The sequence below is a fragment of the Salmo salar genome, chromosome 03, assembly GCF_965601325.2.
Source record: "Salmo salar chromosome 03, fSalSal1, whole genome shotgun sequence".
Classification (NCBI taxonomy): Eukaryota; Metazoa; Chordata; class Actinopteri; order Salmoniformes; family Salmonidae; genus Salmo; species Salmo salar.
This window is the reverse complement of record NC_138293.1, coordinates 69,960,725-69,983,499: the sequence shown is the minus strand read 5'-3', so window position 1 is coordinate 69,983,499 and position 22,775 is coordinate 69,960,725. Positions and strand designations below refer to the sequence as shown.

The following is a 22,775-nucleotide window of genomic DNA, read 5'->3' as shown; positions in this document are numbered from 1 at the left end:
TTCTATCATCTAAGGCATTTGCAATATCATTTACAACAAGCATAGTGGCCGATGTGGTACTGTGTTTAGATCTAAAACCAGATTGATTGGTGCTAAGAATACTGTTAGCAGAAAGAAAAGACTGTAACTGTTTGTTGACTATAGATTCTAGGATCTTTGCCAGACAAGGGAGCCTAGAGATGGGTCGATAGTTATCCAAATCACTACCGTCACCTCCCTTATGTAATGGCAGAACAAAAGCTGCTTTCCACACCTTAGGGATAATTCCTGTGCTTAATGTTAGATTAAAAATGTGTGTCACTGAACCAGCAATGATAGGTGCAGCACACTTAAGTAAGAACAGGTCTAAATTGTCAGCGCCTAAGGATGTCTTAGTATCAATGGCACACAGGGCAGCTAGAACTTCTGCTTCGGTTATTTTCTGGAAACTAAAAACAGGGTTAACATTTTTCAGAGTAATGGTTGAAAAGCAAGACGAAAAATCAACTAACTGGCCAGTGCCACAATGGCCACTTTTCCTTTCAAATAAAAAACCAGCAGAGATGAAATGCTTATTAAAAGCATCACAAATATCATTTTTTTCACTTAGGATACAGAAATCTGAGGTAATTTGCTTAGGAAGAGAAACAGCAGAATTCCCCCGTTTCAGTGAATTAACGGTTTTCCAGAATTGTGCAGGATCTCCTGCAGAATCTGTCATAGCATTAAGGAAGTAATTTGATTTTGCCTTTTTGACAGCTGCAGTACATTTATTTCTCAATTGCCTAAAAAACAGCCAATCAGCTGGAGTACCTGTTTTCCTCGCCAAGGCCCAGGCCCGATTCTTTTGCAGGAAAAGACCTGACAATTCAGGAGAGAACCAAGAACTGGTTCGGTTTCTTACTCTGTGATTCTTAAGCGGGGCATGTTTATCAGACATAGAGGTAACAATAGAAGAGAAAAAAGCAAGGGCTAAAACCGGGTCCAGAAAGCAGCAAGTGGATAAAAACTCAGAGTGATATAAGTCAAGGGTAAAAGCTTGCTGTGAGAAATGTTTATAATTTCTCTTAGAGATTATACAGGGATCAGAGTGTTTCAGCCTGGTATCTCTAATACAAGCAATAGGGCAGTGGTCACTGATATCATTTGCAAAAACCCCACTGGCTGTGTATTTATGGGGGGTGTTTGTTAGAATAATGTCTAGTAGAGTAGATTTTACTGGGTTCTTAAAGTTGGGACGGGTTGGTTTAGTTATCAGCTGAGTTAGATTTAGCTCAGTACAAATGTCTTTTAATTTATCGGATACTGGTGAAAGCCAATCCAGGTTAAAATCTCCCAAAATCAGTAATTCAGAGTTTGCATAATTAGACAGTATATCAGATAATTTGCATAGAGTACAAGGAGGAGCTGAGGGGGGGCGATATACCCCTCCTAGAGTTAAACGAGCATTATTACCAAGTACCAAATTTAAAACTAGACATTCATATTGCTTTGGGACAGAGGTTGATATGGACACAGAAACATTTAAGCAGCATTTTACATAAATCGCGATACCACCACCTCTACCAACTCTATCAGCTCTATAAATATTGTACCCAATCAACTGAACATCTGAATCAGGCACAGAATCACACAGCCACGATTCAGATACAACCAATACGTCAACATTTGATTGTGAGACCAAAATTTCAATAAAGTCCAACTTTTGTATCAGGCTTCTAGCATTCAAATGAATTATTCCAATGCCATTGCTACAGGAATTCATATCAGATGGAGTATCCAAGGTAGCACCTGAAGCTGCACTGGATGAGCAATAAACCATTTTCGAGCTATTGACAGAGCTCAATTTTATGGGGACAAGATTACTACTAACAATACCTCTCTGCATGTGAGTAGTATTCGCAATACGGTGATTGGACAATAATCTAGGAATTGCAGAAAGGTTGTTAACTGTAGTTTGTTCCATATTTGCAATTGAGGGACTAATTAATGAAACTGGGAGAGGAGCATTGAACGTAGTCTGATAGGGGAGCGTACAATCCCAAAAGTCAACCCCAGAAAATACCCATATATGGATGTTAAATTGTACTTTATGGTTTGGCTATGTAGGCTTCTTCTAATCTAACCCATCGCTTTCTACGACATAATACGATTATATCCGTACATTAAAAACCAAAGTCAGAATTGCAGTTCTTCCAATAAATGTTATACCCCTTGATCTTCAAGAATAGGACTTGGAAATATGGAAGTATAGATTAGCCAAATTGTTTTACCTGAGCGTAACCCAAAACTAAGGATTTATTAGCCAGCCCTACTCTATTTATGATTTTGTTGTTTGGGCTCAATGATTTGAGTTGAAAAATAAATGGTGTGCTCATGGAATGGCATGCTTTGAGCACTACTGAAAATACTATTTACATGTGAAAAATGAATGCCATATGCTGCATTTGCTATATGCCTATTGTTTACCTTTTTGTTGGTGGCACTTTATCTTGATAATATGCAGCTGTTTAAAGGGCAAATCCACAGATAAAACAATACGGACACCGCCTCTGTTTTGGTAAAAAGCTGAGGGATGGGCCTGGAGAAATGTAACCACTGAGATTAATAGACAGCTATGGATGCAAGGACTGACCATCCATAATACCAAAATTATTGTTTTAACCATGTGAGGCTATACAGTGTTTGTTCACATTCACAATGTTTACAAACATTGTAGAAAAACAAGTGCATATTTTGGGTTCTCATGGAGTATAACAGTTGAATTAAGCTCATGAGGCATTTATTAGCTATACTCTTTAAGAACCAATGACAAATACAGTAGGAAAAGTCTATATACAGTGTGTGCAAATGAGAAGATAAGGGAGGTAAGGCAATAAAATAGGCCATAGTGGCGAGGTAATTACGATATAGCAATTAAACACTGGAGTGATAGATGAGGATGAGGTAGTTGGATGGGCTGGGCTATTTACAGGTACAATGATCTGTGAGCTGCTCTGACAGCTGGTGCTTAAAGCTAGTGAGGGAGATATGAGTCTCCAGCTTCAGTGATTTTTGCAGTTCATTCCAGTCATTGGCAGCAGAGAACTGGAAGGAAAGGCGGCCAAAGTAGGAATTGGCTTTGGGGGTGACCAGTGAAATATACCTGCTGGAGCGTTTGCTGCGGGTGGGTGATGCTGTGGTGACCAGTGAGCTGAGATAAGGCGGGGCTTTACCTAGCAAAGATTTGTAGATGACCTGGAGCGAGTGGGTTTGGTGATGAGTATGAAGAGAGGGCCAGCCAACGAGAGCGTATAGGTCGCAGTGGTGGGTAGTATATGGGGCTTTGGTGACAAAACGGATGGCACTGTGATAGACTGCATCCAATTTGTTGAGTAAAGTGTTGGAGGCTATTTTGTAAATGACATCGCCGAAGTCAAGGGTATGTTTGGCAGCATGAGTGAAGGATGCTTTGTTGCGAAATAGGAAGCCGATTCTAGATTTAATTTTGGATTGGAGATGCTTAATGTGGGTCTGGAAGGAGAGTTTACAGTTTAACCAGACACCTAGGTATTTGTAGTTGTCCACATATTCTAGGTCAGAACCATCCAGAGTAGTGATGCTGGACGGGCGGGCAGGTGCGGGCAGCGATCAGTTGAAGAGCATGCATTTAGTTTTACTTGCATTTAAGAGCAGTTGGAGGCCACGGAAGGAGTGTTGTATGGCATTGAAGCTTGTCTGGAGGTTTGTTAACACAGTGTCCAAAGAAGGGCCAGAAGTATACCGAATGGAGTCGTCTGCGTAGAGGTGGAGCAGAGTATCACCAGCAGCAAGAGCGGCATCATTGATATATACAAAGAAAAGAGTCGGCCCGAGAATTGAACCCTGTGGCACCCCCATAGAGACTGCCAGAGGTCCCAACAACAGGCCCTCCGATTTGACACACTGAACTTTATCAGAGAAGTAGTTGGTGAACCAGGCGAGGCAGTCATTTGAGAAACCAAGGCTGTTGAGTCTGTTGATAAGAATGTGGTGATTGACAGAGTCGAAAGCCTTGGCCAGGTCGATGAATACGGCTGCACAGTATTGTCTCTTATCAATGGCAGTTATGATATCGTTTAGGACTTTGAGCGTGGCTGAGGTGCACCCATGACCAGTTCGGAAACCAGATTGCATAGCGGAGAATGTACGGTGGGGTTCGAAATGGATGGTGATCTGTTTGTTAACTTTGTTTTCAAAGACCTTAGAAAGGCAGTGTTTCCTAGACTCAGTGCAGTGGGCAGCTGGGAGGAGGTGCTCTTATTCTCCATGGACTTCACAGTGTCCCAGACCTTTTTTGAGTTTGTGCTCCAGGATGCAAATTTCTGTTTGAAAAAGCTAGCCTTAGCTTTCCTAACTGCTTGTGTATATTGGTTCCTAACTTCACTGAAGAGTTGCATATCACGGGGGCTATTTGATGCTAATGCAGTACGCCACAGGATGTTTTTGTGCTGGTCAAGGGCAGTCAGGTCTGGAGTGAACCAAATTATATATATATATATATATATACTGCTCAAAAAAATAAAGGGAACACTTAAACAACACATCCTAGATCTGAATGAAAGAAATAATCTTATTAAATACTTTTTTCTTTACATAGTTGAATGTGCTGACAACAAAATCACACAAAAATAATCAATGGAAATCGAATTTATCAACCCATGGAGGTCTGGATTTGGAGTCAGACTCAAAATTAAAGTGGAAAACCACACTACAGGCTGATCCAACTTTGATGTAATGTCCTTAAAACAAGTCAAAATGAGGCTCAGTAGTGTGTGTGGCCTCCACGTGCCTGTATGACCTCCCTACAACGCCTGGGCATGCTCCTGATGAGGTGGCGGATGGTCTCCTGAGGGATCTCCTCCTAGACCTGGACTAAAGCATCCGCCAACTCCTGGACAGTCTGTGGTGCAATGTGGCGTTGGTGGATGTAGCGAGACATGATGTCCCAGATGTGCTCAATTGGATTCAGGTCTGGGGAACGGGCAGGCCAGTCCATAGCATCAATGCCTTCCTCTTGCAGGAACTGCTGACACACTCCAGCCACATGAGGTCTAGCATTGTCTTGCATTAGGAGGAACCCAGGGCCAACCGCACCAGCATATGGTCTCACAAGGGGTCTGAGGATCTCATCTCTGTACCTAATGGCAGTCAGGCTACCTCTGGCGAGCACATGGAGGGCTGTGCGGCCCCACAAAGAAATGCCACCCCACACCATGACTGACCCACCGCCAAACCGGTCATGCTGGAGGATGTTGCAGGCAGCAGAACGTTCTCCACGGCGTCTCCAGACTCTGTCACGTCTGTCACGTGCTCAGTGTGAACCTGCTTTCATCTGTGAAGAGCACAGGGCGCCAGTGACGAATTTGCCAATCTTGGTGTTCTCTGGCAAATGCCAAAAGTCCTGCACAGTGTTGGGCTGTAAGCACAACCCCCACCTGTGGACGTCGGGCCCTCATACCACCCTCATGGAGTCTGTTTCTGACCATTTGAGCAGACACATGCACATTTGTGGCCTGCTGGAGGTCATTTTGCAGGGCTCTGGCAGTGCTTCTCCTGCTCCTCCTTGCACAAAGGCAGAGGTAGCGGTCCTGCTGCTGGGTTGTTGCCCTCCTACGGCCTCCTCCACGTCTCCTGATGTACTGGCCTGTCTCCTGGTAGCGCCTCCATGCTCTGGACACTACGCTGACAGACACAGCAAACCTTCTTGCCACAGCTCGCATTGATGTGCCATCCTGGATGAGCTGCACTACATGAGCCACTTGTGTGGGTTGTAGACTCCGTCTCATGCTACCACATGAGTGAAAGCACCGCCAGCATTCAAAAGTGACCAAAACATCAGCCAGGAAGCATAGGAACTGAGAAGTGGTCTGTGGTCCCCACCTGCAGAACCACTCCTTTATTGGGGGTGTCTTGCTAATTGCCTATAATTTCCACCTGTTGTCTATTCCATTTGCACAACAGCATGTGAAATTTATTGTCAATCAGTGTTGCTTCCTAAGTGGACAGTTTGATTTCACAGAAGTGTGATTGACTTGGAGTTACATTGTGTTGTTTAAGTGTTCCCTTTTATTTTTTTGAGCAGTGTATATATATATATATACATATATAAGTCAAAAAATGCAAGTTGCAATTACAGACAGCCCCTTTAAGCCTATCAAAAATGTGTGAGTTTGAGCATGTGTCCATTAGGCCTATGGATTATTATTATTATTTTTTTATCTGCATGAATTAGATTGAGCTTGAGGTTGAGATTTATTCCATAGGCTGGGATCCGCACTATGCAGCTGTTGCAAGAGCACATTTTTCACTGGCCGTCCACTGGTTTCAAAAATAATGATTGATAGGCAGCTTGACCATTTGAATTCAACCATTATTGGGTTCAAATACACATTTCAATTTGTGAACACCCATCCACAGCAACCAAAATCAGTAAGGCGCAAATAGAGAAATGAGAGAGCAGCAGTGTGATTCACATCAATGAGCTATGTTGATATCCGTATCCCCTTAGACTACACCACTGCTGTCATCCTTACCTCCAAGCGTTTATTCAAATTGGATAATCTTTGGATGCCGACAGCAGTCACACCATTGGAAGACATAGCTTGGACTGTAGCCTACAAAAGCCAATTCCTGCTCTTTTCCCACGATCCATTAAACACATTTGGTGTGTCATCATAGTCCTCTCTGACTTGTGGTCAGACTCGCTTAGGTGGAACAAACTTAAATTTGATTTGAATGTCATTGAGAAAACAGAGAAGTGTCAAAGATTTTTTTTCGCAAACATCCTTTCTGAATTTAAAAGTAATCCTCAAAGTAATCATCTAGTTTTTAAAAAGTATCTGTAATCTGATTCTAATATTTTTGCTGGTAACGTAACAGATTACAGTTACCGTTTTTTGTAATCTCTTACATATAAAGGATTACATATAATCCGTTACTCCCCAACCCTGTTCAGATGTAGCCTGAATGAGGTGAACATGTGGTGGATTGTGATGAAGTGTCATGCTCTGACAATTTCATCAGAAACCAGGATAACAACAGCTCATTGCCCTTACAAAGCTGGGACAGCAGCATATGATCCAGCTCTTTGGTTTGCGACCAACTCCTACAAATGACATTACATTAAGTGTCAAACAGATTGGATGAATCTACATATCGGGTTCTTGATGAAGTGTTAAAATGTGTATCGATACAAAAAGGAAAGACACAGTTTATCAACTGATTCCTCATTAGAGTTGTCTGTGGAAATTGTTTGTGCCACAGCCCACTGAAAGCAGAAAAGCAATGGCATTACATGTCAAAATGTTTGATTTGATTAATACCATTTACAGCCTAACCAGAAGGCCTTTCCATTTGTGGTCAGCATACTCTGCTTACCCCAATTTGAGCTGATCTGGATGTCTCTCTCTGCCCCTCTCTTTCTGCTTCAGCACTGACTGTCAGTCTCGAGGAGCCACGGTGGGATGCCAGCTAAGTGTTCGTACCTTCAGATGGTGGAGTGGAGATGGCTCTGCTACCACCACCACATCAGGAATTACCTGCTCCGTCTTGATGTCTTTCGATGGAGTCGGAGGAAGCTTGGAAAAACGCTGGACTGTCAGGGTGATCATGTCTGCCACCACCAAACACCGTTCTATGTCTGCTATAAAGGTCTCGATTTTCGGGCTATTTTCTGGGGGGAACAACTTTGTATAATCGTCGTACAGCATGCCAGGCTTCTTGTCATTTGTGCAATGAATCTGGTGATACAGTTTTGTCAGATCTCACAAATGCTCTGCTCATATGATCTCTTGACACGAAGCCCAGAACCAAGGTAAGCAGGTGTTCAACTACAGCTTGTTACAGAGTGAAGAGCTTTTGGTCTATGATCTGTGCTTCAGGGTAGATCCTCCCTACAAATCTGCAGAATATGTATTTGAGGACAAACTCATAGTTAATACCAATATCTGGTATCACTAAAACCATATCTTGAAGGACTAGTTTGTTTCCCCGGTGTACCAACAGTCTCTTATTGACAGAAGTTACAAATTCTAAAACCTGCCTTGGTCACAACACAATCAATGAGCTGCCAGTCATGCAAGTCTATGATTTAGTTTTTTTGGGTGTCATCGTATATCTGAATGTGCAAGAGAGAGACATTGCACCTCACAGTGTCTGAGTGAACCAGCAGTCCTCTTCTGTTGGAGTCCTATTCCTAGTAGCCTCCGATAAGAGTCTGAGGGTAGTGCTGACTGTTACATTGAGACTGCTGGGACCCTTAAACACATTCTTAACTTTAGCTGTGATCTCAGCAGTAATGGTGTTGAGCAGGTGTGTGTCACCTGTGTTTAGTTTGTCAGTCAGGAGTTTAGTAGTGCCAAACAGGTGCTCTAGCTTCCTGAGCATGTTTTGGACGATCTTCTCAGCTGTAGGTATGGAAAACTAGAGGTGCATTTAACAAGGCTTTCATTTGCAAACCCTCGCAGCTAACTATGTTTGTTTTCAACAGAGCTTGTTGAATGTTCCATTTCTGTTAGTTATTGGAAAAACTGATATGGATGCGGCAAGAAGAGCAGCTGTGCTTGCTGCAGCTAGAGCAATTGTGGATTTTTCAAATTGATTTTGGTCCCCATCTTATTGAAGCACTGCTTCCCCTACTAGCAGTTGCTTTTGATGGGATTGGAGATGAGTCCGGGAGAATACCTTTTCAAACTGTTAGCTAACGTTAGCAAACGTTCACGGTCAACATCAAGCTAACAGCGTTCGCAGATGTTTTCTATTGTTGAAGGGTTAGCTAACATGCTAAATAGTTGCAAAGTAGCTAAAAAGTAGTTGAAAAGTTGCTAATTAGCTAAAATGCTAAAGTTATTCCGTGATGAGATTCTAATTTGGAACTTTTGGGTTGCTAGACGTTCACCTTACAGTAAGGAACCATGACAGTTTGCCAAAAGGCACCTAAAGTCCTCTGACCATGAGAAACAAGATTCTCTGTTCTGATTAAACTAAGATTGAACTCTTTGGCCTGAATGCCAAGCGTAACGTCTGGAGGAAACCTGGCACCATCCCTACGGTGAAGCATGGTGGTGGCAGAATCATGCTGTGGGGATGTTTTCAACGGCAGGGACTGGGAGACTAGTCAGAAACAAGGCAAAGATGAACGGAGCAAAGTACAGAGAGAGCTTTGATGAAAACCTGCTCCAGAGCGCTCAGGACCTCAGACTGGGACGAAGGCTCACCTTCCAGCAGGACAACAACCCTAAGCACACAACCAAGACAACGCAGGAGTGTCTTTGGGACACGTCTCTGAACGTCCTTGAGTGGCCCAGCCAGAGCCCGGACTGGAGCCCGATTGAACATCTCTGGAGAGACCTGAAAATAGCTGTGCAGCGACGCTCCCCATCCAACCTGACAGAGCTTGAGAGGATCTGCACAGAAGAATAGGAGAAACGTCATACCCAAGAAGACTGGAGGCTGTAATTGCTGCCAAAGGTGTTTCAATAAAGTACTGAGTAAAGGGTCTGAACACTTATGTAAAGGTCATATTTAAGTTTTAGATTTTAATACATTTGCAAAAATGTCCAAACCTGTTTTTACTTTGTCATTATGGGGTATTGTGTGTAGATTGATGAGGAAAAAATAACTATCTAATCCTTTTTAGAATAAGGCTGTAACGTAACTAAATGTGGAAAAAGTTAAGGGGTCTGAATACTTTCCGAATGCACTGTATATACTGCTTTTAGTGATGAACGCACAGCTTTCTTTCTGCATAGACGTATTACAATCAATTGAGCCAAGTATACACTGAACAAAAATATAAACGCAACATGCAACCATTTAAAAGATTTTACTGAGTTACAGTTCATATAAGAAAATCAGACAATTGAAATAAATTCATTAGGCCCTATATCTATGGATTTCACATGACTGATCTGTTGGTCACAGATGCCAACAAAAGAAAAAGTAGGGGCTTGGATTAGATAACTATTCAGTATCTGCTGTGACCAACATTTGCCTCATGCAGCATGACACATCTCCTTCGCATAGAGTTGATCAGGCCTGTGGAATGTTGTCCCACTCCTTTTGAATGTTTGTGTGAAATTGCTGGATATTTGTGGGAACTGGAATATGCTTTCTTACACGTCGATCCAGAGTATCCAAAACATGCTCAATGGGAAAAAGTGTCTGGTGAGTGTGCAGGCCATGGAAGAACTGAGACATTTTCAGCTTCCAGGAATTATGTACAGATCCTTGCAACATGGAGCTGTGCATATCATGCTGAAACATGAGGTGATGGCGGCGGATGAATGGCACAAAAATGGGCCTCAGGATCTCACCACGATGTCTCTTTGCATTCAAATTGCCATCAATTGTGTTCATTGTACATAGCTTATGCCTGCCCATATTATAGCCCCACCGCCACCATGGGGCACTCTATTCACAACGTTGACATAAGCAAACTGCCCGCCCACATAACGCTATCTGCCATCTGCCCGGTACAGTTGAACCTGGGATTCATCCGTGAAGAGCACACTTCTCCAGCGTGCCAGTGGCCATCAAAGGTCAGCATTTGAACACTGAAGTCAGTTACGACACCAAACTGGAGTCAGGTCAAGACCCTGTTGAGGACGATGAGCATGCAGATGAGCTTACCTGATGAGCTTACCTTATCAGTCGTGCAAACCCACAGTTTCATCAGCTGTCCGGGTGGCTGGCCTCAGACAATCCCGCAGGTGAAGAAGCCGGATGTGGAGTTGTTGGGCTGCAGTTGTGTGGCCGTTTGGATGTACTGCCAAATTTTCGAAAATGACGTTGGAGGCGGCTTATGGTAGAGAAATGAACATCCTGTTAACAGCTCTGGTGGACATTCCTGCACTCAGCAAGCCAATTGCACGCTCCCTCAAAACTTGAGACATCTGTGGCATTATGTTGTGTGACAAAACTGCACATTTTAGAGTGGCCTATTATTGTCCCCAGCACAAGGTGCACCTGTGTAATGATCATGTGTTTTAATCAGCTTCTTGGTATGCCACACCTGTCAGGTAAATGGATTATCTTGGCAAAGGAGAAATGCTCACTAACAGGGATGTAAACAAGTTTGTATACAAAATGTGAGAGAAATAAGCTTTTTCTCTCTATGGAACATTTCTGGGAACTTTAATTTCAGCTCATGACACATGGGACCAACACTTGACATTTACATTATTTTATATTTGGTACTGCTATCCATCTGGATTTCCGTGTCTGTTTCTATTAGTCCTTCTTGAATCTCCCAACAAGGAAGATGTGTAGTAATTTGCTTTTGTTTAAAGTAAAATGGTATTATATTTCTATTGAAATATTCGTTCCAGTTATAGGCAAACACGTAGCCCCCTTTCGTGGGACAATTCTGGTGTTGAGAGCCATTCCGAAAAACAGAATTGCAACTGTATGATCTTACATCCATTTAAACTTCACCTACCTATAGCAAGCACAATATTTCCAAGATATATCAGTTCAGTCATTCAACTATATCCATTCATGTGAAGTGCTAATCATTCTCATCCTCAGTCGCAATTCAGTCACTGTCAGTACATTGCATGCAATGCATGGGATAAATCAAATGTGTAGTGGATTTTTTTTAATTCATCAAGATGTCAATTCAGGTATTAATTTTCGCTTTTTCTGATGAGTTTACGGTATTTCAATAATTCTGGCTCTTGTATTCCAGTACTTTCGACATATCCAATACTGAGCTCACTACCGGTCTCTTTTCGGCTTCGCTGTGACAAGCATGGCTGACACTGGTCTTGTAGAAACGCTTCTTCGGCGGGTGGAAAAGGTGGACGGTGGTCTCGACAGTCAGGATGTTGCGACCAGTCTTGGGGTGGACCACCAAGCTATCGTCGGGGCTGTGAAGAGCCTACAGGCACTTGGTGATGTGAGTTTACCTGCTCATGTTGAAGCGGAAGTCAAGCGACCGTCCACTATGTTCATTCGGCGGACACAGATGCTTAAACCGACTAGCAAAAACCTAAAACTGACCATTACCCTAACCTAATTTTAATAAATTCTGTAAATAAATATCGGTTTGGGCGTCAAGTGTGTACTTATAGCATTTTTCTGTTCATCCTATGATGATGGGCAATTGGATAGGAAAGTGATGCAATAGGGACGTAAACGGGATTATGTTAGCCAGCTAGTTAGCAACCTTCTATTGTGAAGAATAAATAATTGTAGACCATGAATAAATACATAATTTAGCTTCTCTTATTGAATATATTGACAATGCTATTACACAGACTTGCATCCCTGTCAAGACACACAGAACAATCCAACAATGCAATGGTCACTACAATCCAAGGCAATGGTGACTGTTCAGTCTGATTGTTCAACTGCACTGCTAGTCAGCAAACTTGACTAAAAACAAAAACTGTTAGACATTTTCAATATTAGCTTTTATTGAATCGTCATTAAGGTAATCTACCAACGTCTGATACACCTAGCTAGCTACTACTTGTATAGGATGGTAATTAATGGAAGCATCTCTAATGTCAAACATGTAAAGTGTGGTGTACCGCAGGGCAGCTCTCTAGGCCCGCTCCTTTTTTCTATTTTTACCAATGACCTGCCACTTGCATTAAACAAAGCATGTGTGTCCATGTATGCTGATGATTCAATCATATACACATCAGAAACCACAGTTAATGAAGTCGCTGAAGCCCTTAATGAAGAGTTGCAGGCTGTTTTGGAATGGGTGGCCAGTAATAAACTGGTCCTGAACATCTCTAAAACTAAGAGCATTGTATTTGGTACAAATCATTCCTTCAGTGCTAGACCTCAGCTGAATCTGCTAATGAATGGTGTGGCTGTTGAACAAGTTGAGGAGACTAAATTATTTGGCGTTACCTTAGATTGTAAACTGGCATGGTCAAAACATATAGATTCAATGGTTGTAAAGATGGGGAGAAGTCTAGATGTAATAAAGATATGCTCTGCTTTTGTGACACCACACTCCAAAAAGCAAGTTCTGTAGGCTTTAGTTTTGTCTAATCTTGATTATTGTCAAGTCGTGTGGTCCAGTGCAACAAGGAAAAGCCTAGTTAAGCTGCATTTGGCCCAGAACAGAGCGGCACGTTTTGCTCTTAATTGTAATCAGAGGGCTGATATAAATACTATGCATGCCAGTCTCTCTTGGCTAAGAGTTAAGGAGAGACTGACTGCATCACTTCTTTTTATAAAAAAACATGAATGTGTTGAAAATCCCAAATTGTTTGCAAAGTCAACTTACACACAGCTCTGACACACACACTTATCCCACCAGACATGCCACCAGGGGTCATTTCATAGTCCCCAAATCCAGAACAAATTCAAGAAAGCGTATAGTATTATATAGAGCCCTTATTGCATGGAGCTTCCTTCCATCTCATATTGCTCAAATAAACAGCAAACCTGGTTTCAAAAAACAGATAAAGCAACACCTCGCGGCACAACGCCTCTCCCCTATTGGACCTAGATAGTTTGTGTGTGCATTGATATGTAGGCTATGTGTGCCTTTAAAAAAAATGTATGTAGTTATTTTCTTGTCTATTGATGTTCTGTATTATGTCATTCTGTTTTGTGTGGACCCCAGGAAGAGTAGCTGCTGCTTTTGCAACAGCTAATGGGGATCCTAATAAAATACGAAATACCAAAATGTCAACTTTGAGAAATTAGACCGAGTCAATAAATTGGGAGCTGTTATTGTCACTGGATCTAAAAATGAGCCCATGGTAAACGTATAATGTGCAGTGATGGCTAATTCATGATGTGTACACCAATCAGACCTTGAGAAGATGACCAATGTGTGGTCCTCTGCCTCAAGGCTCCATTAGGATTCTGATCATGGTTGTTTGTTTTCCTCCGCAGGTGATCTCAGCTGAGCAGCGCTCCGCAAAGCACTGGGAGCTGACTGGGGAAGGCTGTGAGATAGCCGAGCAGGGCAGCCATGAGGCCAGAGTCGTCAGCTCCATCCCAAAGGAAGGGATGCCTCAGAGCCAGCTCATGGTGAGAGGACCTGCAGGGTGCCTGGACAAATAATATGTACCATGATGTTATGTTTATTTGGATGAAAAACATCTGGCTGAAAAATAAAGAATTTAATTAAAGTTGATCTTTACATTGTGATTTTGGGTCATAGCAATATATGCTCTCTACTTGGAGCATTGGGGCAGTGTTTACAGATTGTTTTGTCTCTATTTCTGTGTAGAAACTAGCCTTTGGAAAGGTGGGTTTCAGCAAGGCCATGTCCAACAAGTGGATCCGTCTGGACAAGGGCCACGAGGGCGGCCCCAGGATCTTCAAGACTGTGAGTTTATCTTCACATCTGACTTGGTGTGCTTTGTGATTGAGTGTGAGTGTTGCTTTATAATGGAGAAAATAAGTATGACACACAAACATCAATTTTGTGTGTGTGTGTGTGTGTGTGTGTGTGTGTGTGTGTGTGTGTGTGTGTGTGTGTGTGTGTGTGTGTGTGTGTGTGTGTGTGTGTGTGTGTGTGTGTGTGTGTGTGTGTGTGTGTGTGTGTGTGTGTGTGTGTGTGTGTGCGTGCGTGCGTGCGTGCGTGCGTGCGTGCGTGCGCGCGCGCGCGCGCGCCCAGGTGGAGAGCTTAGAAGACTTGGTGAGGGACAAGTTGCTCCTGGTACAGAAAGGCCAGGCGTCTCAACTGGAGGAGAAGGAGAAGAATGAGCTGAAGAAACGCAAACTGCTCTCTGAAGTGTAAGAATCAGACCGGTTGATAATATTTGACAACTGTGAAAACGTTTGTGAAATGTTAAGTATATTCCTAACTGATATCTACCAGTAGATGGCAATAGATGCCATTCAGCAGTACAACAGTGTTCAATCATCTGGAATCCAGGCATGTTCAGGATGCCCCAGTCACAACTAGCCTCAGCATAGTCTCATGCTGATGATGTTCTCTGACTTGTTGACCCCTAAGTCTTTAGTTGAATAACAGCTGAGAAATGCAGGTTTGGATTAGAATATAAATGATGTCTTATATCATAGTTACATCCTACTTAAATAATATTCACAGATCAGATGTGAGTCAATGTTGTCGCCTTGTCTGAGTCGAGATGTCTAGTTCACCCAATGATATGAATATCCTAACATTGTGTTTATATACATTATTACTAAATGAATGCACCAGCTAAAGGACCACAAGTACTTTTCTGGGTCCAGTCAGTCAGGATCCCAGTGGTGAGGTTAATACTGTACCTGGTGAGACTGTTGGCTCCATTGCTAGCTCAGGCCATTGTTCCCTGAGTTAGCTCTCTCTGTTTTTCATTTGTCTCTGTCTGTCTGTGCCCTAAATGGCATGCTTCCAGCACCAGGCTTTGTTCAATTTTAATATCATAAATGAACAGCAGTATGAGAACTCAACCCTGCGACGTTCCACGCGTCCAGAGTTTAGACGCATTGAGCAACAGATTGTTAATTGTCTACTTCCTATTTGCTAAATAGTGTCCCAGGCCCTCACCACCACCACATGTTCCCAATCTCCAATGTTCCCCAAGATAACACCTCTTGTGGCCTTTGTGACTCATGTGATATAACACTTTCAAATGACCATATTTATGCAGTTTGAATGAGAATGATTGTATTTATTTCTGTGAATTTTAGGACGGTCAAGTCCTATTGGATCACAAAGGGCAGCTGTTTCAGCACCACCATCACCAAGCAGGAGACAGAGCTCACCCCAGAGATGATCGCTAGGTGAATCCTGCTCTGCTTTTCCTGTCAACTTTGTCATGGTCGCTCTATGATTGCTATGATGGATGAGGGATTCCTCATTCTGTATCTCTAACCTGCATGCTGCTGCTGAGTACCCTGTCCTAAGGCAAATGTATGAAGTCGTTCATTCTCTCACAGTGATGTCTGTGTCATTTATATTCATATCACTGCATGTTCTAGTCAAATTGGCAGTGTTTTCATTAGGTACCGCACATGATCCAATTAGTTTTGTTTTTACCTGGAAACTACAGTCTCTCTCAAAATGCAGGTGATCTCTTGACCAAGCCTGGTTTTCATGTGATTGTCTGAAACAATTTGTTAGTTCTCGTACTCCAAAATAGATGAATGAAAATGCACCTGGTCTGCAGTATCACATGAGGGGATTTGGCACAGAACTGTATTCAGGTGTCCCAAAAATTGTGTTTTTGTTTATTTGCCTCCACGTTTTATCTGCACACAGACTTTGCTTGTGTTTGGCCATATACACTCATTCATTTGATGTTCTCTAGAACATATTATATGTTCTCCTCCAAATTGACCTATCTCTGGTCTGAGACAGTGGGAGCTGGAAGGAGAAGAAGTTCAAGCCTTATAACTTTGAGGCCATGGGTGTGGCCCCAGACTGTGGCCACCTGCATCCGCTCATGAAGGTCCGCACGCAGTTCAGACAGATCTTCCTGGAGATGGGGTCAGTCGCCTATCCTCTATTCTGCCCTTGCAAGGAGACCATCAGTATACCCTATGTAACTAATGTATGGTAAGACTTAAGGTCTAAGACCTGTGTGTACTCACTCCTGTCTCCTTCAGCTTCACTGAGATGCCCACCAACAACTTCATTGAGAGCTCCTTCTGGAACTTTGACTCCCTGTTTCAGCCCCAGCAGCATCCTGCCAGAGACCAACACGACACCTTCTTCCTGTCTGGTGAGCGACTGGGTGTCTCTGTGTGTCTGGACTTGATGCCCAGATAAGATAAAATGGTGCATTATTGATGATACGCTGAAAGGGATATCTGGTTTCCCTAGCTAAACAGACTCTAGATTTCCATTAGATAGAACTCATCTGTTTTCCTCATGTACCATCAGTATTATTTCCATTTAATTTACCGGTAACTGTGGCCCCTCCTATTATTATATTTCTCAGACCCGGCTCAGGCCCATGAGTTTCCCCAGGACTACCTGGAGAGAGTGAGGAAGGTCCATTCAGAGGGAGGCTTTGGATCACAGGGGTGAGAGCTAATCTTCCACACAAATGCATACGCATGGACTTACACACACACTCACCATGACCACATCATGTTTTATTTTTTTATAAAAAATTAAATATGAACACCTTTTTCTGAGCCTGTCCAATTGTGCGCCGCCCCATGGGTCTCCCGGTCGCGGCCGGCTGCGACAGAGCCTGGACTCGAACCAGGATCTCTAGTGGCTTAGACCGCTGCGCCACTCGGGAGGCCCAACATGTTCTATTTTTAATGATGTCTGTGTTTGACAGGTACAAGTATGACTGGAAGATTGAGGAGGCTCAGAAGAACATCCTCCGTACTCACACCACAGCAGTCAGCGCTCGCATGCTGTATAAACTCGCTCAGCAGGTAACCCACTATCTACATTTGTTCATGCTGTCTTAGTATTTACTAAAATTAATTAGAAATCAATTGCATGAGGGTGATGTTACATTCTAACTGTGCAGCAATTGAGCAACTCCTCTGTAACCGTTTCAAATGTTCCTTTCTTTCTACCAGGAAAATTTTACCCCTGTCAAGTACTTCTCCATCGACAGAGTATTCCGTAATGAAACTCTGGATGCCACCCACTTGGCAGAGTTTCACCAGATTGAGGGAGTGGTGGCTGACTATGGCCTTACCCTGGGTGACCTCATGGGCATCCTTCATCAGTTTTTCAATAAACTAGGTGAGGGCTCTACTAGTCAGGGTTGGGGTCAATTCCACTCATTCAATTCTCTCCCAGGAAATTTAATTTAATTCAAATTCGAGGTCAGTTTTGAATTCAGAGATAATTCAATATTATCCCCAACAATTCCACAAATTCCAATTAGAAATTACATTTCTTCAGGCTTTCAGGCTGATCATGTCACTGTTCAGACAGCCTAGCTATACTGGAAATATCTGAATACAGGTTGAAATGATTAAAAACAAATCCTACAGTAAATGTTTTATACTATATGCATTAATTCCATTAACTGGGAAATGTAAAAATATTGAATTCCAATTGAATTCCAAAGATTAAATGTTTTTACAATTCCATAACTTAAAAAATGTGAATGTAATTCAACGTACATTCTCATGAATGAGGGAATTCAAGAATTGAATTGGAATTTCAAATTAAATAGGAATTGACCCCCACCCTGCTTCCAGTACCTCGTTCTTTTTTCTTCTTTTTTTTACAGTGGGTTCAGTTGTCTGTACTGAAATGGCTTCTAATGCATCTTAATGCCTGTAGTACAACATGAGCTTGTTTCTCTATCTGTCAGATATAGTATTTCTGAGAAAGTAAATATATTTTCAATTTTCTCCAGGAATCACAAAATTACGCTTTAAACCGGCCTACAATCCATACACCGAGCCGAGCATGGAAGTGTTCAGCTATCATGAAGGTACAGTTCTTGTGAATATCTTCAAACCCTGGCATTTCTCATGTTTGTGTGATATGTGTGTTTCAGCCTTGGTCTTTTGTCTCACTCAAACCCAAAAGCCCATAGACAACGCAGTCCTATCCACATCTTAAATTGTCCATTCCTGCTCTCTCCAGGGCTGAAGAAGTGGGTGGAGGTGGGCAACTCTGGGATGTTCAGGCCAGAGATGCTGCTGCCTATGGGGCTCCCTGAGGGGGTGACGGTCATCGCCTGGGGGCTGTCTCTGGAGAGGTGAGTCAATGACAAAGAAACACATTATCCTCTACAACTAGAACTGATCCTGTTGATGTAATGGAATTGACTGACCGACATTTATCTAATACAAGACCTACAATACACAACCCCTTCTGCCTGGCCTACCCCACTTCAACACTCTCTGACCCCTGTCTCTAGGGCCGGGAATTGCCAGGGACCTCACGATACGATATCACCATACTTAGGTGCCGATACAGTATGTTGTCTAAAACATTGGGAACACCTGCTCTTTCCATGACATAGACAAACCGTGTGAATCCAGGTGAAAGCTATGATCCCTTATTGATGTCACTTGTTAAATCCATTTCAAGGAGACAAGTTAAAGGATTTTGAAGCCTTGAGACAATTGCAACATGGATTGTGTATGTGTACCATTCAGAGGGTGAATGGGCAAGACAAAAGATTTAAGTGCCTTAAACGGGGTATGGTAGTAGGTGCCAGGCGCACCGGTTTGAGTGTGTCAAGAACAGCAACGCTGCTGGTTTTTTCATGCTCAATGGCTTCCTGTGTGTATCAAGAATGGTCCACCACCCAAAGGACATCCAGCCATCTTGACCCAACTGTGGAAAGCATTGAAGTCAACATGGGCCAGCATCCCTGTGGCATGCTTTCGACACCTTGTAGAATTGATTATGTTCTGAGGGCAAAAGGGGGTGCAACTCAATATTAGGAAGGTGTTTTTAATGTTTGTTATATTCAGTGTATGTCTGCTGCAGAGAGACAAGCGAGAGCATGAGTAAACAAGTTTTGATCAGTCAGGGAAATAAGTGCTGAACAAATGTTTGCTCACTATTTAAAAAGAAGATGGAGAACAAGCTATAGGCAGGTACAGCCAACTAGTGCTAGCTAATGCTACCTAGAGTAGCAAAACCATTTATTTATTATTAATTACAAATAAACTTAGATATCGATATAATGTCATTCAAAAATAATATCGCAATATATAACTGTATCTATCCCCCCATCACTACCCACTCTTAAGCCAGCTATCTCACTGGAATTGACTCACATCAGCTCCATATCCCTTACCCTGACCTTAACTCTCTCATAACCAGATGCACAGTCTCAACTGTTAGTGTACTTGAATGGGACATGGGATTTCAATAGGAAAATGTGTCCATAATGTGAAAATATACAATGTTATGCCTGTAATCCCAGTGTGATTTCCCATAGAGGGGTTAAAGGTGGACAATAGTGTGGTCATGTCCCCAGATGTGCAGCCATGCTTCCAGCACACACCACCAGTCTGTTGGCCCACATGTTGACATGTTTACTTCTGGATTGTTAAATCTGAGCAATGAGCATAAAACACCATATCGCCTAATGAGCCTAAAATAATGGTTTCCTCAGATGCAGGTCAGAACTGACCATTTAGATATATTTGTGCTCTACTGCGGGTGCTTGAACCCTGGTGACAGAGAGGCCTTGTATCTATGAGAACAATCACTGCTAATGGCTATAGTTAGTGAGCTGGGAAGGACCATATCATCTACTCTGTGTAATCCCTCTCCTCCATCCCCTCTGTCCATACAGACCTTTGTCTCTATCACCTGTTTGTCCTCCCTTTCTCTTTGCTGTCTTCCACCTCTCCTTATAATGTACTATGTCATCTTCCTGACACTCTTTCCTCTGCCCTTCTCTGTCTCCTTCAGGCCCACCATGATCAAGTATGGCATCAACAACATCCGTGAGCTGGTGGGACACAAGGTCAACCTACAGATGGTCTACGACAGCCCTGTGTGTCGACTGGACTCTTAGATTCTGTTCAGGCTTCCACTTGGACAGGCTCACATTACCATACACATCCCATCCAAGGCCCTTGTCATCAGGACCCCTTTGCTCATTAGTAACCATATGAACATTGAACAATTCCACGAACCCTTAATCTACCCTGGCCAGAGACTGCCAGAGAGACAGATCTGTCTGTTTGAGAGGGAGGGAATGAGGACTTACTTTTCTCCTTATAGCTTGTCTGGGATTCTAGCTGGATTATTGCTGCTGTTTAGCCACGTGATACACATATTATACTTTAAACCTAATTCATGAAACAGTTATAACTCATCATTGGTCCTAATCAGCATCTATGCATGTGCTGAGGGGTAGTGCTAGTACTGTGTTCTCTGCTGATGTGTGCACTACATCAGAGCATAAGGAACTTCACCAGTGAGTCTGTTTTTTAATTGAAATGTTAGAAAACTGCACAGCGGCTACCTTTGAGCTCCTATGTAATGAAATGCTTGTACAGTAAAGATGCTAACTTGAAGCCCTTTAGCCTTCCATACAAAACCAACCAACTCTGTGCTGGGTCCACTCAGTTCATGAGACAAATTAGAAATAGTCAAATAAAGATGTTTGAAAGTAGCACGATATACGTCGTCAGTCTAATGTAATCACCATTGGTGATGCTGAGTTTTTGTTATTCTATTCTGGCTGTGCCAGGTCCGGTTTTAAACCTGTCAGAAGAACATTCTTGTTTTCCTCAATCTTGTTGTGGCTGGTGCGTAACGTGGATTGGTGTGTTGAATGATGTGTGCCAAGGTTTAACCCAGAGGATTTAGGAGTTATTTGTGTCATTCCAGTGAAGGTGGAATTACAAATCACCTTCATCGCCTCTAAGTCTCATGTCATCGTACACAGGGTAGACAATTAGCTCTGTGTGCGCACAGGAGATTATTGGGTTAACACATTAGAGCACTTTGGTTGTAAGTGTAACCTAAAATAATTTGCTGTGGTACTAAATAAAGAGTCAAGTCTATTCCTGTTAGTTTGTTTTAGGCAACGGCACATTGGATGTTTGCTGGTAGCCTAGTTCATCCCCGATCCCTGCAAGATTCAGAATAAATTTGCTGTTGTGAAGATGAGATGTTCTACACTTTACTGTTATGTATTAGTTCAGTCTTCCGTAGTCTGAATCACTGAGACTGTACGTTGTAATGCAAATCAGTATCCTGCTGAGGAGCAATATGAAGTTGTACTTCAGCCATGTGTAATCACTTCACTGGAATTGCTTCTCCTGAATGAACCTGGCACAGCGACGTCGTGGTACATGCAAGTCTGCCTGAGCATCCTGTGCTGTCTTTAGACGCTTACATGGAGCCGAATTTCTGAATTCGGGAGTCTTTAAAAAACCTTGCATGCTATTGAAGCTGACTTGAGGGCCCATAATAGATGCTGTTGAAAGTTTGTGACAAAGAGAGTGATGTTGCGTGCTCTGCCAAGACTGGGAAATCCTGTGTCTGCTGCAATAATGGACAGACAGGATTAAAGGTTGTTTACTTAATCAATTGCAGGAACTCCTTAAGTCTTTCTGTTCAGCTAATCCTTCAACGTCTGGAAATAACATTTTAAACCCGAGTCTGGGAGTGCAGCTAAGGGTTCCCCAGAACAAAACAATATATAGACAGAACAGATCAACCAAGTTTCTCTGTAGAACCTCTAATTCTAGTTGGAACATACTTTTGAATGCAGTTTTATCCTACCAGGTACTAACTATCTTAACTATCTTCACAAGCACTGGGATAGAAAAATGCTTCATAGGTATTTGTATCCAGTTTTATATGCAAATTTCAATGTGTATATATATATATATTTTTTATCCTGTGAAATCTGATCCTGTGTGTTCCGCTGCATCATATCATGTTTGCAGTTTCTAACTTGGAGAAGTTACACTACATACCCAATCAATAATAACAACCGATGTAATAGTCATTTAGTTTGAACTTGGTACAAATATTTACTACTTCATTGAACATCTCAGCTTTGATGTGGTACTGTATATTTGTAGTCCCTTTTCATATTATGTAGATACAGACAGTAAAGTCAAATTCCCCAGTTGGCACAACCAGTGGACAAACCTATTAGCTGGTCCTTAATCGTGTTCACCCTCATACTCTCATTTCAACTACAAAGCCACATCTGGGAGTCATTTTGCACACATTTCCACATATATCACCATGCATGCAATGTTTTGCATTGATCAGAAAATCTGACATTTCGTCAAGTCAATGATTAATACATTTAGGAGTTCATCAAAACATAATCTGAGTCCTGAGAGACTTGCTGAAAGCTTTATTTAAAGTAGCTTAGTTAAGATTTAGCAATAATCAGTTCCCTTGTTTAGACTTTACCCTATAGTTC

General features: G+C 42.4%; 1 protein-coding gene across 1 annotated transcript; it reads left to right on the top strand.

The window, feature by feature from the left end:
- The first annotated feature begins 11,694 nt into the window (after positions 1–11,694).
- LOC106601350 (phenylalanine--tRNA ligase alpha subunit) lies at positions 11,695–20,999 on the top strand. The gene is made up of 13 exons (XM_014193503.2): positions 11,695–11,896; positions 13,864–14,001; positions 14,204–14,302; positions 14,594–14,712; positions 15,619–15,711; positions 16,289–16,417; positions 16,537–16,652; positions 16,872–16,956; positions 17,223–17,322; positions 17,473–17,641; positions 18,267–18,344; positions 18,500–18,614; positions 20,291–20,999. The coding sequence occupies exons 1-13, from the start codon at positions 11,750–11,752 to the stop codon at positions 20,394–20,396; spliced, it is 1,494 nt and encodes a 497-aa protein (XP_014048978.1). The 5' UTR covers positions 11,695–11,749; the 3' UTR covers positions 20,397–20,999.
- Positions 21,000–22,775: the final 1,776 nt, after the last annotated feature.